This window comes from Coturnix japonica, unplaced genomic scaffold, assembly GCF_054131305.1.
Source record: "Coturnix japonica strain WE unplaced genomic scaffold, WE-NBRP24 Scf049, whole genome shotgun sequence".
Taxonomy (NCBI): domain Eukaryota; kingdom Metazoa; phylum Chordata; class Aves; order Galliformes; family Phasianidae; genus Coturnix; species Coturnix japonica.
The window spans coordinates 770,108-784,108 of record NW_028188952.1 but is presented as its reverse complement, the minus strand read 5'-3'; the positions used below and the strand labels follow the sequence as shown (position 1 = coordinate 784,108).

At 46.0% G+C, this 14,001-nt stretch overlaps 1 protein-coding gene across 1 annotated transcript in view; it reads right to left on the bottom strand.

Moving 5' to 3' along the window:
* SKAP1 (src kinase associated phosphoprotein 1) overlaps nt 1-13,529 on the bottom strand; it is a 113,049-nt gene extending 99,520 nt beyond the window's left edge. The window contains exons 1-3 of the mRNA XM_015885596.3: nt 13,250-13,529; nt 8,498-8,603; nt 709-734 (exon numbers count right to left, since the gene is read on the bottom strand). Coding sequence (XP_015741082.2) covers nt 709-734; nt 8,498-8,603; nt 13,250-13,283 — 166 coding nt within the window. The 5' untranslated portion in view covers nt 13,284-13,529. The remainder of the gene's footprint in view (nt 1-708; nt 735-8,497; nt 8,604-13,249) is intronic.
* Nucleotides 13,530-14,001: the final 472 nt, after the last annotated feature.

Here is a 14,001-nt window from a genome sequence, read left to right as displayed (position 1 = left end):
GTACTGGAATTTATTCCTGGAGTAAATGAAGGATTAACCAATTCAGAAATGCTCACAGGGGTTTTTATTACAGCCCCAGCTCCCATCTCATTTGAGAGCTGGCAGATCCTTGTTTGTGCTCACCTACTGCACTCATTGCTTGCAGCGAGCCCACCAAACCACATGCCTTTGCCATAGCTTGGCTGTACCCTAATGTCCCCAATTGGGAATTACAGCTCAACTACACCAATCCCATACAGAGTCAAAGGAGCTCAAAGTCAACCCTGAGGAAATATATATCCATCAGCTGCCCTGGATGCGCAGAAGTACTCATTGACACTGCTGGTGACCTGCAGGTACCCTACAAAGCCTAAATTTCCTGGCAAAAGCCATTTCCTGGGCTTGTCCAAGATATTCACATCCCATAGAGTGGTTGGGTTGGAAGCGACCATAACCCCACACCATTGGCAGGGCAACCTTCCATTGGATCCATCACTCAAAGCCCCATCCATTTACTCACTCTTCTACCCAAAAGGAATACCAACTCTGGCTGCTGCCATAGCCCTTAACACAGCTTTGCACCCCTCCATCCCTAAGAGCTGCCCCACACACAGCTCTAAGTTCATTTTAAGCTCCTCATCAGCTCTGCAAAGAAATCAGCACACAACCAGCCCTCCCCTGCTCCCCAACAGTGAGAATCCCCCCTCCTTCCCACCAGCTTGTACTCACCTCGGGGCAGAAACTCCAAGTGGTACCTACAAGACAAAAAATACATCAATAAATGAAAGAAACGAGCATAAGCATATATGATTTTTGCAATGACTTTTGTTTTTTCCAGCCTGATGAATAAGTGACAGATGGGAGAATCATACCAGACGTGCTGCCAGTGAATGGTCTAAATGTATTTTGTGCAAGAAACAAACAGAGGTAACAAGTCCTACTGATGCTAGATGGACTTGGGACATCCCTGATACTTAAAAACCCCCTTTTGCTAACCAGATCCCCTCCAATGCAAGAGCTTCGAAGGCTCTCAACTTCTTCCTCTTATTTCAGGTCTCTTTCTCAATACAGACTGGTTTATGTGTCCATTCCCTTCACAGCCTCGACTGTAAAGAGCTGCTGTCCTGCAGCTCTTCTGAGAGCAGGTCACGTTAAGAACTCAACAACATGCTTGAACATACTGAGATGGCCCTGATCAGCCTTTGCATCTCTGTGCCTTCCAGTTTCGTTCTCATTTTCCTCCCATCCCAGCTCTCTGCTTCTTTGGCCACCTCCATCTAGCAAAGGCACCATCCTCATTTAGAAGCATAGGAAGATCACTGACCCAGAACTGCAAGAACCTCCCTGCAGAGCCATGAATACGAAAACCCACATTACCAAATCCATGCTTCCCAATTCTCCTGCACTAATATCTCAAAGCCTGGAGTTTCTAGTTCAGAAGGCCAGGACAAACATCCACTATAGGGATGGCCATGATGGAAAGAAATCCTCCATGATTTCTCTCTCACAACACTTCTGAGAATGCCTTTGGTTATAGCATGAATCATTTTAATATGGAAACAGCATAGGCATAGTTTGGAAACTGATCAAGGAGTTGGGAAAAACCACAAAGTGACCCATTCACAAGCAAAATGCATAACAAAGGGTTGGTCTATAGGCATCAGTGGCAAGAATCCAGTCTGTAAAAATCCAATCAATTTGTTTACTCATTAAAAGCTTTCATGAAGAAAATGATTTAATACAAACATTCGAGCTACTGACACAGATTAATTAGAAAACAACAACAGAATTCTGATTAAGGGCATAATATTTATTTGTCTCGTTTTCTTTTGGACAAGAAGGAAAAGAAAATACATGCAGCCAAGGGATTTTTCTGGGAGAACAGGCTCCTGTGGTGATAAATAACAGCTAAATACATTGGAAGGAGCCATAGCAGCAGTTAGAAAGGGCTGCACATATCCCTTGATCCTTGGGTGCTCTTGACAGCAGTCCCCTATTAATACCAACTCTTTCCTATGCATCCTATGGCAGCTGCACCTCCTCTTTCCATCCCATAACACACCTAAGGTCAGAGGAACAGTCAAAGCAGCTCCATGCCTTTATTCCCCTACTCTACAACATGCAGAGCTCCAAAGTCCTCATCCTTCCTCCTCACCCCAACCCCATCCATCCCCAAACCTGAACAGATTCTGATCCCGAGACAAGGACAGAGAAATCACTTCTCGTTTGGTGAACTTTTGTCTCCTGTGCTTGAGAGACTGTCCTAATCTCCCCTGAACATGTTTTAGTGATAACATTTACTGCACTAGGACCAAAATGATTTTCTGTCACTTCTCATTCCAGTTCAATAAAAGTATAAGAGCTTTGTTTCTAACCTCTGTCATTTTTAATACAGTAAAATGGTTTAAAAAAATGTTAAATTGAGTTCCATTTCCTACCGGGCCAGCAAGCCCACGTTAGTTTCACTCTGATCAAATCAAAGAGGGGGGGGGGGGGGACAAAAATATACCAAAAAAGATGCATTGCTTTTGGTTATTTATTTTACTGAGGCATAAGGAAACGGTCAAAATTCTTATCTCATCGGATCAGGATGAGTCTTTCATCTCCTGCTTTGATCATTTTCGCTCTGGAAAGGCTGAAGAAGAGAATGAAAGAGTTTTAAGATTGAATCAGGAGCGAGGAGAAGATGTTCTTATGGAAGATGAAAGTGAGGATTGAATTCCTTCACCTGCCACATGAAGACCTGGAGCCTGCAGGGCACCCACTGAGGGTGGCACAGCGTTTCCAGTTTGCTCACTGAAGTTACTTAAATACAAACATTCTTCCCCTCAGACCCTCTGTGTGTATTGAAGGTTGCATCAGAGGGAAGGTTGAGCTTTGGTATGTGCTCTTCCCACTCTCTTTCTCCATCCAACAGCTACAAGAGGAATCCCTTAAGAAGGGCAGCACTCAAAGCATAGGAAATAGCACAAAAAAGACAAAAGTTTGCGCTCAGACCTTGAAGAAGTGGAGAGGGAGGGAACACCTCCTGCCATATGATTAACCTCCAGCAAAACCAACTCAAAGGAAACCCATGGAGAATTTTGATGCGATAAGTAGAGCAAGGAGCTAACCCAGAGATATCCAGTTTCCATCACGAAGCCAAAGAATGAGCTCTGTGCTGCCAGGACTTGAACAACAGCCATCCTACAAGCATTTCCCCCCACATAGTTTGCAGTGAACCACCCACCTCTCTCACCTCATCGGTGCATATTTTGGGGCCAGACAGGAATTGGTTCCATTGGAAACACGAAACGTTGCTCATGCAAGAAAACATGAGTATGAGAAAGTGTCACTTGTCTGGAAGGGTTTATGTGCTTTGCTCCCAAAAAACATGCACATCCAGGCCCTAATTCATCAGTCTCGGAGCAGCTGTGTCTCCAATGGGCCCCAGTCAAACTCAACTGTATAAACAGACCTCAGAGGGTGAACGGTGACAATGAAAAGAAAGTGGTTTTGTCACATTGCAGAGGGAAACTGAGTCACAGAGTTAGGCAGAATGCCTCCTTCCAAAGGAGAACCTTCCACTGCCTCCCATAGAGAGGGGATAAGGCTTTACCTTCAGGAAAGCAGCCGTGCTGAGCTCTTGCACTCACAAACCATTGCCTGGATACAGTGATGCTGCTGGGACCGACTGATCTGGGATCAGCAGGAGCCAAACTCCAGGCAGGAAAGTCACCGAGTCCATCAGTGGCACAGAAATGCAATTAAGACACACGACAACACCCAGCCTTCATCCCACAGGGTGAGCTGGCTGATCAATGTGCACCCCTTTGCCACATCCCAATGCTGATGGATTCAAAGCAGACCCATTTGGGGTTGGAAGCAAAATGGTTTTCTGAGATCTTACGGTCTGTATTACGCCAGGGGTCAAAATTGATGGATATAATGGTCTCCTTGCAGCTTTAGCATCTATAGAGCCTAAACCCCACTTTCCTCTCAGGCTCCATTTCAGCAGGAACCACGCAATATAGTCAGGTTTCAATCAAATTTCCGGCATTTTCTTGTCCAATTAAGAACACTCACATCACCACAGCTGTTAAATTAGATATACCAAGACAGTCTAATTCGTTTGGTGCACAATTTTCGCTGCTTTTTAAATGTTTGCAAGAAAAGAATAGAAAAAAAAAACAAATGAAAAAGTAATCAATGCTGTACGAGATTTCAAGAACAGGAAAATAAAGAGGGTTGGGGAGCTCACCATTAGCACAGCCTTGTTACAAACCAGTTCAATGCATTTCCTAGCTAAATGCTCCAGAAGCAGCAGCAGATAGGCAGAGAATCTGGTTACACAGTCTCAATCATTTACAGTCCTCGGGTTTCAGATTAACAATGCATTCACCAGGAAATGGACGGTGAAATAAGGGGTAATTTTATCAGCTGATATGGAAGTGATGGGAATTACTGAAAGGAGCCAAAGCCAAACGGCACCAAACTGCATTACTGGCTGAGTGAGGGGCTGCGTTCACCCCAGGTATAAAAGCAGGTAGAATGTGATAACAGCTGAATTGAATTTGGCCAAGTGAATGCAAAGAATTCCTTCCTCATCACTCTCCAAAGGAAGGAGGGGGGGAAAAATCTCCTACTGAGATTACAGAATAAATTCAGAACATCTTAACTCCACTGGACCTTAATAAGAAGTCACTACTCCATTGGAGTGCTGGTAACAGAAGGAATGCCTCTCTGCTCACACCCTTGGCCTAATGAAGGACAACATGGTGGGACTGCAGACCAGCCCCAGCGTTAATGTGTTCAATTATCCACCCTATAAGGTCACATTCTTAAGCTCTTTTCATCTTGGTATTGCACATTATTCAGCATAATGAGCTACAGGCAGTGAATTTACACTAATGAAGCAAAACTACCCCCCAAAATCAGTTTTTCTTTAATTTCCAATCTCCAAACTTCTACAGTAGAGTTGAAAACGAAGCAATAGATGGCAGTTAATACACTCGAGATGACTACAACAGGCCAATTACTCTGCTTGATGCAAAGTTTTGGATGCATTTCCATTTGTGAACCATTTACGGCCCCATAGCAGCATCTGATGTATAATGCAGTATTGCAGCATCAAGTTCAACCCCAGGATCCGTGTCAAGCAGCAACAGTTCATCTGCACTTGTAAACCAGTATAACCAGCAGCTCACTGATGCAACAGCACACATACCATACATTGGTATGTGAGATTCACAGCACAACCCAAGGATCCTCACACCACACTGGGTTTATCCTTATGCTTCCACTTGCAGACAGAGCTTCAGGGCCTACTCTGGATTTCCCAGTGGGTCTATATGAGAAACAGCATTAATTAAGCCCTTTTTATCTCTGCTTTGGCATAGGACAGGTCTGCCTTGAAGGAGCCAGGCTTGATGATCCTTATGGGTCCCTCCCAACTTGGGATTCTCCTTTTAGCACTACTACAAGGGGGGAAAAAATACTAACAGTTTGTATCCATCAGTGCAAATTGGCCTTCCAAGAGGGAGTTTAAACAACTCTCTGCCTCCACAGAGATGGAGGAAGTATTTATCTCCATATCCATATGTCAATCCCATTCTCCCCATCTCACCCCCTGCCATCCTAGCTGCTCTAGAAGGGCCTAAATGCTGAGGTGAGGTCATTTAACAGCAAGATGACATCTTTTTTGCTTGCTGCTCTTGCCAAAGGACAAGAACAGGTCTGTGATCCCGAGCAGAGCCATGTATCTGATTCATTCCAGGTGTTGGACATCTGCTGCTCGCTCTGCAGCTGCCTTTGCTAAGACATAAGAAACAGCAGCAATCTTCCTAAGGAACAGCTTGAAACAAACCCTCAGCACCAACCGACCTAAAACAGAAGCAACTGACAAGCTCTGGGGTTTCTGGAAGGTGAGTACAACCCCAGCCTGGCACACAGCATCCTCCCCCTGCCCTCCCTTAAACCAAAGCTGCTTTATCAGCAAGTTCTATGCATCACACTTTGCTTTTCCATGCAGCACCAGAGCAGCATCTTCAGCTGTTGGTCAAGGTGTTGATGTTGCTGTCACCGTCCTGTTGGGGACCACACCTCCAGCTTCTCTCTATGGCTTGTCTAATGGATGCAGTTGGGGAAAGCAATAAAGAGACTATCAACACCCAAAAGGGGGGAAAAAGGATGTATATACCGCCAGGTTTTGTATATGAAATCAGAAAACAGAACAGGGTCCAAGTTTGCAAAGAGAGGGGGAAACCAAAAGAAAACACCACATTTTTTCAATGCGGTGACACACTTTAAATAACCAAATGGTTTCTGAAAGTAAAACAGCACAGGGACTCGTAACTCAGCTGCATGGTGACAGCCTTCCCACAAGCACTATGGCAGTGCCTCTAACACAGCTCCTTGAGCAGAAATACCCTTGACTGCCTCAATATATATACATATATAAGCTGCAAATATAATCCAGCCCCTACCTACCGCACTCCTCCTGGCAAGAGGGGAACAATATATCCTCCCAGGTAGTGTGTGGAGACAGAGCTCCAGCACTTGTTCCTATTACAGCCATCAGGGCCCTCCTGGCGGGGGCTCTTATGAGGCCATGGGGAGAGCTGCCATACAAAGACCTGAAGTTACAGGAACACTTATGAGAGTGGCTCAGGATAATCAGCTGAGATGAAGCTCTTCCCTTTCAGAGACCGTGTGTCTCTCCCTGGTAGTTCAGCAGTTTACTTATGTCCATGATGAACCCAAACAATGAAACCCTATACTGTGTTATACAGCGCTTCCTGAGCATGACTGCTGCTGATTTCCTGAGCAGAAGCCACGAAGCCACAGGAAGCCCCAAAGGGACAGACCTGTGCACCCCACCAGGAGCAGAGCTTGCTCAGAACCTTTCAGATAAAAAGAGAGTCATCATTACAGTCATCTCCCACCACAAACCATTGCGTTAATGGCTCAGGGCAGCATTTGTACACTGCTCTTCTCACCATTTCCAAATGCCACCAAGCAATAAAACACAAGGAGGAAATCAGCAGTGCCCTGTGCTCTTTGCTATGGGTCTCACTTCCACCTCCACATTTACTGGCAATCTGTTTCAATAAGCAGCAGGGCTGGGGCCCATATCTTAACCTGAACATCCAGGACTTCACACATTGATCAGGTTCCATGGTACTGGTTGTAAAATTCATTCAAGACAGACCTAGTGCTGGATCATACAAGGATATATCACTCCTAAGCTCTCAAGACCATTGGGAATAAATATAAGCTTGACTTAATGTCTGAATACTTCAGGTTCATAGTCCTGTTTACTTCACTCCTTCCAACCCAAAGTTGCTACCTGGCAATGTCTCAGAAGCCACATCAGCCCTCTGCACCCACCCACACCAAAAGGTTCCTCCCCAGCTCTACAAGACACTGCCAGATGCACCTTTCCTCCCTTAGATACATCACAGCCCCATTTCCAAAGGCTTCCATCTTCTGCATCCCGTTTGTTTCAATTATTCAGGGCAACCCAGGCTGATAATTACACAGTCCCGTGTTGCTGAGTAAAACTGATGCATAATTAGCCAGCAGGAAAGATCGATTAAGATACAGCAGGGCATCTTGCAAAGTTCTTCAGTGGGACTGCAGGGAATAGGATCTGGCTGTGCCCTTCCAAAGGATAAAACTCTCTACATCTCAGGGACTTGACAGCAGTTTTATTTCAATGGGATGCTTCCATCACTCAGCCACCCTGAGTTTTATTGTCAGGTCTTAACTTCAAATGACACAACTCATATCTTTTAACTAGAACACTAACAACAAGCTATACATCACATTTCCAGCCAGAAATATAATGCAGCTGAGGCTCCAAGTTGCATTTAAGCCTCCAGCAACATGCTTTCTGTTTTATGTTCCTTGATTCTCCCCTAGCACCGCAACACAACCTTTGTCTGCTTTGCTCTTGAATCCAAGTGACGCAGCTCCCATCCTCATTCAAGACCTGAACAAGGCTGAGGTCAGCAGATTTGGGAACACAGTTCAGAGGTTTAACATAGGAAGTCATCTTCTCTCCTTTTTCTTGTGCCAGATTACATGCAATGTGTGTTTGGGCTCAGGAGCCACACGTGGAATGGATACTTTCAGCAGCAAGCCAGCAGTGTGAGCCTTTGTATACTGTACTGATTTATCCACATATCTCAGCATCAAGTAATGGATTTTCCCCCCTATACACAAAACCCCCAATAGCACCGTGGCGAAGGAAGAAGAGCATCAGATTCGTATGCAAAGAGCTGTACAGATGCTGCCCAAATCATGTTTCCTGCTTTAAGAAGCATCATTGCCTACCTTTGGAGTCTGTTAACTCCACAGACAACCAAATAGAACCAGCTGATGTAAACAGGACACAGCATACTCTCAATTATAGCAGCTCCTGAATGCTCATCATCTTTCAAAGCACGGGCCAGTTGTCCCATTGCCTGAATACAGCATGCAGTATCCAAAGTTATGGCACTGTTCATTAGGAGACACATACAGAGACAACACATACCTGGCTTTGGCTTGCTGGAAGCCAAAGAGAATTGTGTTCCTCTGCTCCCTTGCTTTAGGACTCAAGTTTTCATTCTGCAGTCCATCCACCAGGAAGCACTCAGCATCTGAGTAAAGGGAAAGAAACAAGTTAAAGCTAATGGGAAGCTAATGCTACCCATCCTTGGCTGAGAACGGCATCAGCATCTCAAGGATCAGAAAGCCCTGGTGCAGATATGAGGAAGACAGACTGTCAGCCCACCATGAGACACCAGGATTCACAGCTTCCAGTGGGTCTGTCCCCCACTGACACCCAGCAATTAGAGTTAGCTCAGGTCAGATGCCTTGCTTGAACACCACTCTTCCACCACATGCATTTACTTCTCTCATTAACCACTGCCTTACTCTGTTGTGTGCAGCCCCCAACACCTCCTATATACCTCCCTACATCCCCAAACCCTAAAAATCCACTGCTATGAAAGGCTGCCATTCACAGAAGTAGCAAAAACACTTCTAATACAGCGGACACCTTACACCCATCACTTAAAGGAAATCCCAGCTTGTGGTTTTCACTGAAATAACCCTCCTAAGGAGCAGGCATTGAACACTAGGTTGGTTGTGCACTCACTCACATACAGATATATCACACCACGTTCTCTGCTAATGCTCAGATACATTGTGCTTGCCCAACAGGACAGCTTGGCAGAAGTAAATGTGATACACTCTCACTTGAAAAGCACAGCTAGGTGTAGAAATCTAACCTGAACTGAAAGACAAAGAGACTACAGGTAGATTAAGTGCCTTCTATTTGGATGAATATTTATACTCCTAACAGAAGCCTCTTAGAAAAACAGAACATTTCCAACCACACCTGCTCTGTAAATGAAAGCATCATCATCCCTGTCCTCCGGCAGCTTTACTGCTGCTTTCCTCTAGCAAAGCTTGGCTTCAAAGCTGTGATGCTGTACACCCACAGCCCTCTCCAACCTTTAATTCACGCCCCATACTGTGACACTAATGTCAGTTTAATATCCTGCTTGCAAGACTTGCAGCTCCTTATGCTTCAGCTGCCGGTACAGCAGCCAGCACTGCTCAGCATGCCCCAGGAACCTTTATAGCTCCTTAACAAAACAGTTCCTCTACCTGCGAGCACAGAAGATCAAAGTGCCACAGGAGAAATGAATAACTCCCCCTGCTAAAGTCACGAGCTCTTATTTTCATCACCTATTTATGGCAAACATAAGAAAGGCTGAGAGCTGGAGGGGAAATAGAGAAACGCATCTCTCTGAAGCAAAGGACAGAAGCAAGGACAGAGCAAGCTGTGTGCTCAGGGAGTGGGGCAGATGTGCACCCCCACAAACAGGGATCCCTTCCCACTTTGTCTTTACAGTGATGAAGAGGAGCAGAGAGATGCAGCCTGAAGAAGGAGGAGAGAACACCCTCACCCCTGCATGGTATCCCACTGAGGCTCTGCTGGATCTTTTGCTTTGGTTAAGTTTCATTTTTAGCACATCTCTACACTGTTTTAATTCCCCCTCCAAGATACAGCACTGACTTAGGACAAACAAAACAGTGCTGGACTTGCACTGCTTACAAATAACATAAATAACAACCACATACACATATCTAGGCACCAAGAACATAACCTTGCCCTGAGAAACTTAATGTAAGAAGAGATGGAGGCTGAAGGGACAGTTTATTATGTACAAATCAGCTTTAAGACAACACTGTAGAGATCAGCCAGCGAGAGAAACCCTTGCAGGCTGCAATGAGAACAAACAAGAACCACAAACTGGGCCGACATCAGCTGCTCTTGTGCCCTTATTAAGCACAGATCAGCTCCGTGAGCATGCCATCAGCTGCAATATGGTATTTACTTGCTGCCATGTCAGCACAGATCAGCTGCTGGATAAGTTATAACAGAACTATGGTCCCTCCTGCAAAGCAGGCAGAGCCCTTTTCAGAGCCAGCCACAATGTTTATAGCACCAGGAAATGAAAAAGAAAGCCTGACCATAAACTCTCCAAGTGGATCAGGAAGAGCAATATGTAAGCAGCTCCGGAGTAAATCACCCCAATGTTAGTTTTACTGCTTGTCAGTAACGTTATATTCTTGATGTTTATAGATTGCTCTCTGTGATCCACTCCGAAAGTTTACAGGACTCTCCCTTTCATTTCCTGCAGCTACCAAAGGTAAGAGAAGGGGGGAAGGAATAAAAAGGAAAACAGTTGAGATTTCATCAAGTGCTTCAGGAGGGTTTCTAGAGGCAATTGCAGTCATCCACTTTAATCCCACACGCAGAGCACGGCATTGTAAGAATTATGTCACAGCCGCCCCAGTCCGGTGAGTAAATAACCTTTTAATGGCAGCACTAAATCTCTGAGTTAATCATCACTCAGAGAGCAGAGCTGAAAGGTATTTAGAGGCTGTGTGCATCTCTCCTGTGCCCACACCCCAACCAACACTTGTTCTTTTTTACCCATCTGCCAGCAGAAAACCAACTCAGGTCACATTAAGAACCACTGTTTCAGCCTTTAGAGGAAAACTGCAAAACACCCTCTTGGACTGAACCAAAACTGAAACCCCATACAATTAACGACAACTTGGGCTGCTTATTTGTGATGTGATCAGAGTAATATAACTGTCCCAACCACATCTATTCATAAACATAAGGCTATCAGCATTCAGAAGCACTGCAGCATCACAGCGTAGAGAAGATAGCCATGATATATCAGCTTTCAACCACTGCAACCTCAGAGATGTCTTCTGTGATAACAGTGAGGCTGATGGAAGCTAGCAGTTGGCTACTGGCCCTTTGGGCACCTTGCATACAGCCCTGCACTATGGAACAAAGCTTAATGTAGGGAAGCAGACATTATGGCCCATACACCAATACACGTTGGCTCTTTGAGTTGTAACACTTTAATTAAATACAAGAATTCTTATTATAACGCAGTTTGAAAACCTGATGAGCTTAAGCTCCTCTGATTCCTGCATAGCAAGAAACCTCCTCAGCCCCTGGAAGGCCTCGAGTCTGTATAGATTGTTAAGACACAGCAAGTTTGATACAGAGGTATGTGACATGCAATTAATCTCCATTCATAGCCTGCTCTACTTGTCAGCAAACAAAGGCTGTGCTTTAGAAGGAGATCTGAAGCCTTCAATTAAAAACAGTCAGCTAACAAGAAAATAATCTAAGTTAAAGGAAGGTGGCAGGTGCAGAAATGAGTTGTTTACAGAAACGTCAGCAGCAAACAATAAAGAGCTGCACATCAAAAATGGGAAAGGGTGAACTCCACCAAAGCCTCCACGATTAAAAAGCAGAGGGGAGAATTCACACCTACATCTGGGAGAAGACACAATGCATTTGGGAGGGAGCTTTGATGGGCTGGGAGGCTCAGTGTGTGTGCTCTGGGTGTTGGAACCAGGACTGGAAGGAACTCAGTGTTGGGGTGACTTCAGGGAGACCTCATTGTGGCCTTGCAATACTTGAAGGAAGCATATAGACAGGAGGGGGAATGGCTGTTTATAAGGCTGGATAACAATAGGATAATGGGAAATGAGATAATGGGGAATGGTTTTAAACTGAGACAGGGGAGGTTTAGGTTGGATATTAGGAGGAAGTTTTTCACCCAGAGGGTGGTGATGCACTGGAACAGGTTGCCCAAGGAGGCTGTGGATGCCCCATCCCTGCAGGCATTCAAGGCCAGGCTGGATGTGGCTCAGGGCAGCCTGGGCTGGTGGTTGGTCACCCTGCACATAGCAGGGGGTTGGAACTGGATGAACATTATGGGCCTTTGCAACCCAGGCCGTTCTGTGATATGACTGGGGCTGGTGCTGTCAGGAGATGAGCAACAGGAAACCAAAGGTCATGAAACCTCGAGGCAGAGCAGGTCAGGCTCAAACAACAGCTCAGAGCATCAAGCAGCAGAATGCAAACAGCTCCTTCCCACCACCTGCCTGCACCTACAGCAGCAGGATGTGCCGGCAACATGCAGCAATGGGCTAAGGCTGCTGCTTCAGCCTGCAGTGCTGCTGCTCAGGCTTTATATATAGGAAGGTCAATGAGAGTCAGCAGGGTAGGGGGAAGCCAGCGTGTGAGTAGAGGTGACTGCAGAAGGCAAGGAAATACTGGAGAGGAAAAAAACCCACAAACCGTGAGTATAGGTCCCCCTGTTTGCATAAATACACCCCAAAGGACGACACTAAAGAAACAGCAGTTACTTGCACTACCACAGCTGTAGCAAAAGCCGGGGGAGGGGGGGGGGGGGGGGTCTCATTGCAACACACAAGTTTATTCTACCCTGTGTGCCTGCTCTTTGGCTCACCCAGTGATGCTGGGTGCCAGCACAGCCCACACAATGCTTTAATAGAAAGCACGTGGTAGGGAGAAAACACCCCTTAACTTTATATACTCTCTCTTCCTCTACAAGCACAGCCCCCGAGACCACTAAAGAGTTGCCCCTCTCCTAATAGAGGCACAGACCCACCTACCAACTCCTGGCACTCGTACATAATACTGAGAGCACTGGGACAAGCAGCCACATCCCCTATGCTTCTCTCATCAGGATTAGGGATGCATAAGCCACACACACAACATGAGGACCACAAAGCCACCCATCAGCTATAGAAGAACAGTAACTCTTATAAACCTCCCATTCCCCTCCCTGGATCAGCTCAATGAGATGCTTAAGGCCTTTCAGACTCTTCCCCTGCAATAACTGCAAGCCTTTCCTGCTAAACAGGAGAGCAGCAAGGAGGAATTGGGGGTTACCTTCAAGGAGTCTCTGAATGTCCTCTGGGATCATGGCCCTGCCACCTCCTTTCCACCAGTCAAACCTGATGCTCTGGTCCCTCAGCTGCAGGGACAGAACGAGGAAAGGAAGCAGAGGGGGTGGGGACACCCCGAAGAAAGTGGAAGGAACTGCAGAGCTCTGCTCAAATGATGCCTCCTCCTCTTTCAGCCTCACAAGAGGCAGTCAAGGTGCTGAGCTCTGCCCAACTAACTACAAAAAAGCCCAACCCTCCCCCCCTTCCTTCCCCAGCAACAACACAGCTGATAGCGAACTCCCCGCATTAGCATTTTAATCAGGTGGCAGTTAGGCGAGCATCTCCTTCATTAGCGCACAATTCAGCGCACCTGCTGGTACAGCAGACCCGGAGCTGTATGGCTATTGCTTTAACCCCCCCCTGTGCCGACCCCCAGCACAACAGGAGATGGGTTGGGTCTGTTCCAAACAGAGCCAAACCCCCCTCCCCTAATGCTTAGGAAGAGAAGCAGTTCTTGGCTGCTCTGCAATTAAACATCCCCACTTCCTACATCCTGTATAGGAAGGGGATAGAGCATAATAGCTGCTCATATTTCTATCTTGCCCGGAGAAATAGGACGGTTGTGCACTTTAACTTGCCTTTGACAGTCAATAAGTGCAAACTGCACTCTACAAAACAAAAGTGGCATTGCATTAGATTAACCTACAGTCCCACATCCGCTCCTCTGCTATACAAATGAATTAATGCAGGCTGGCT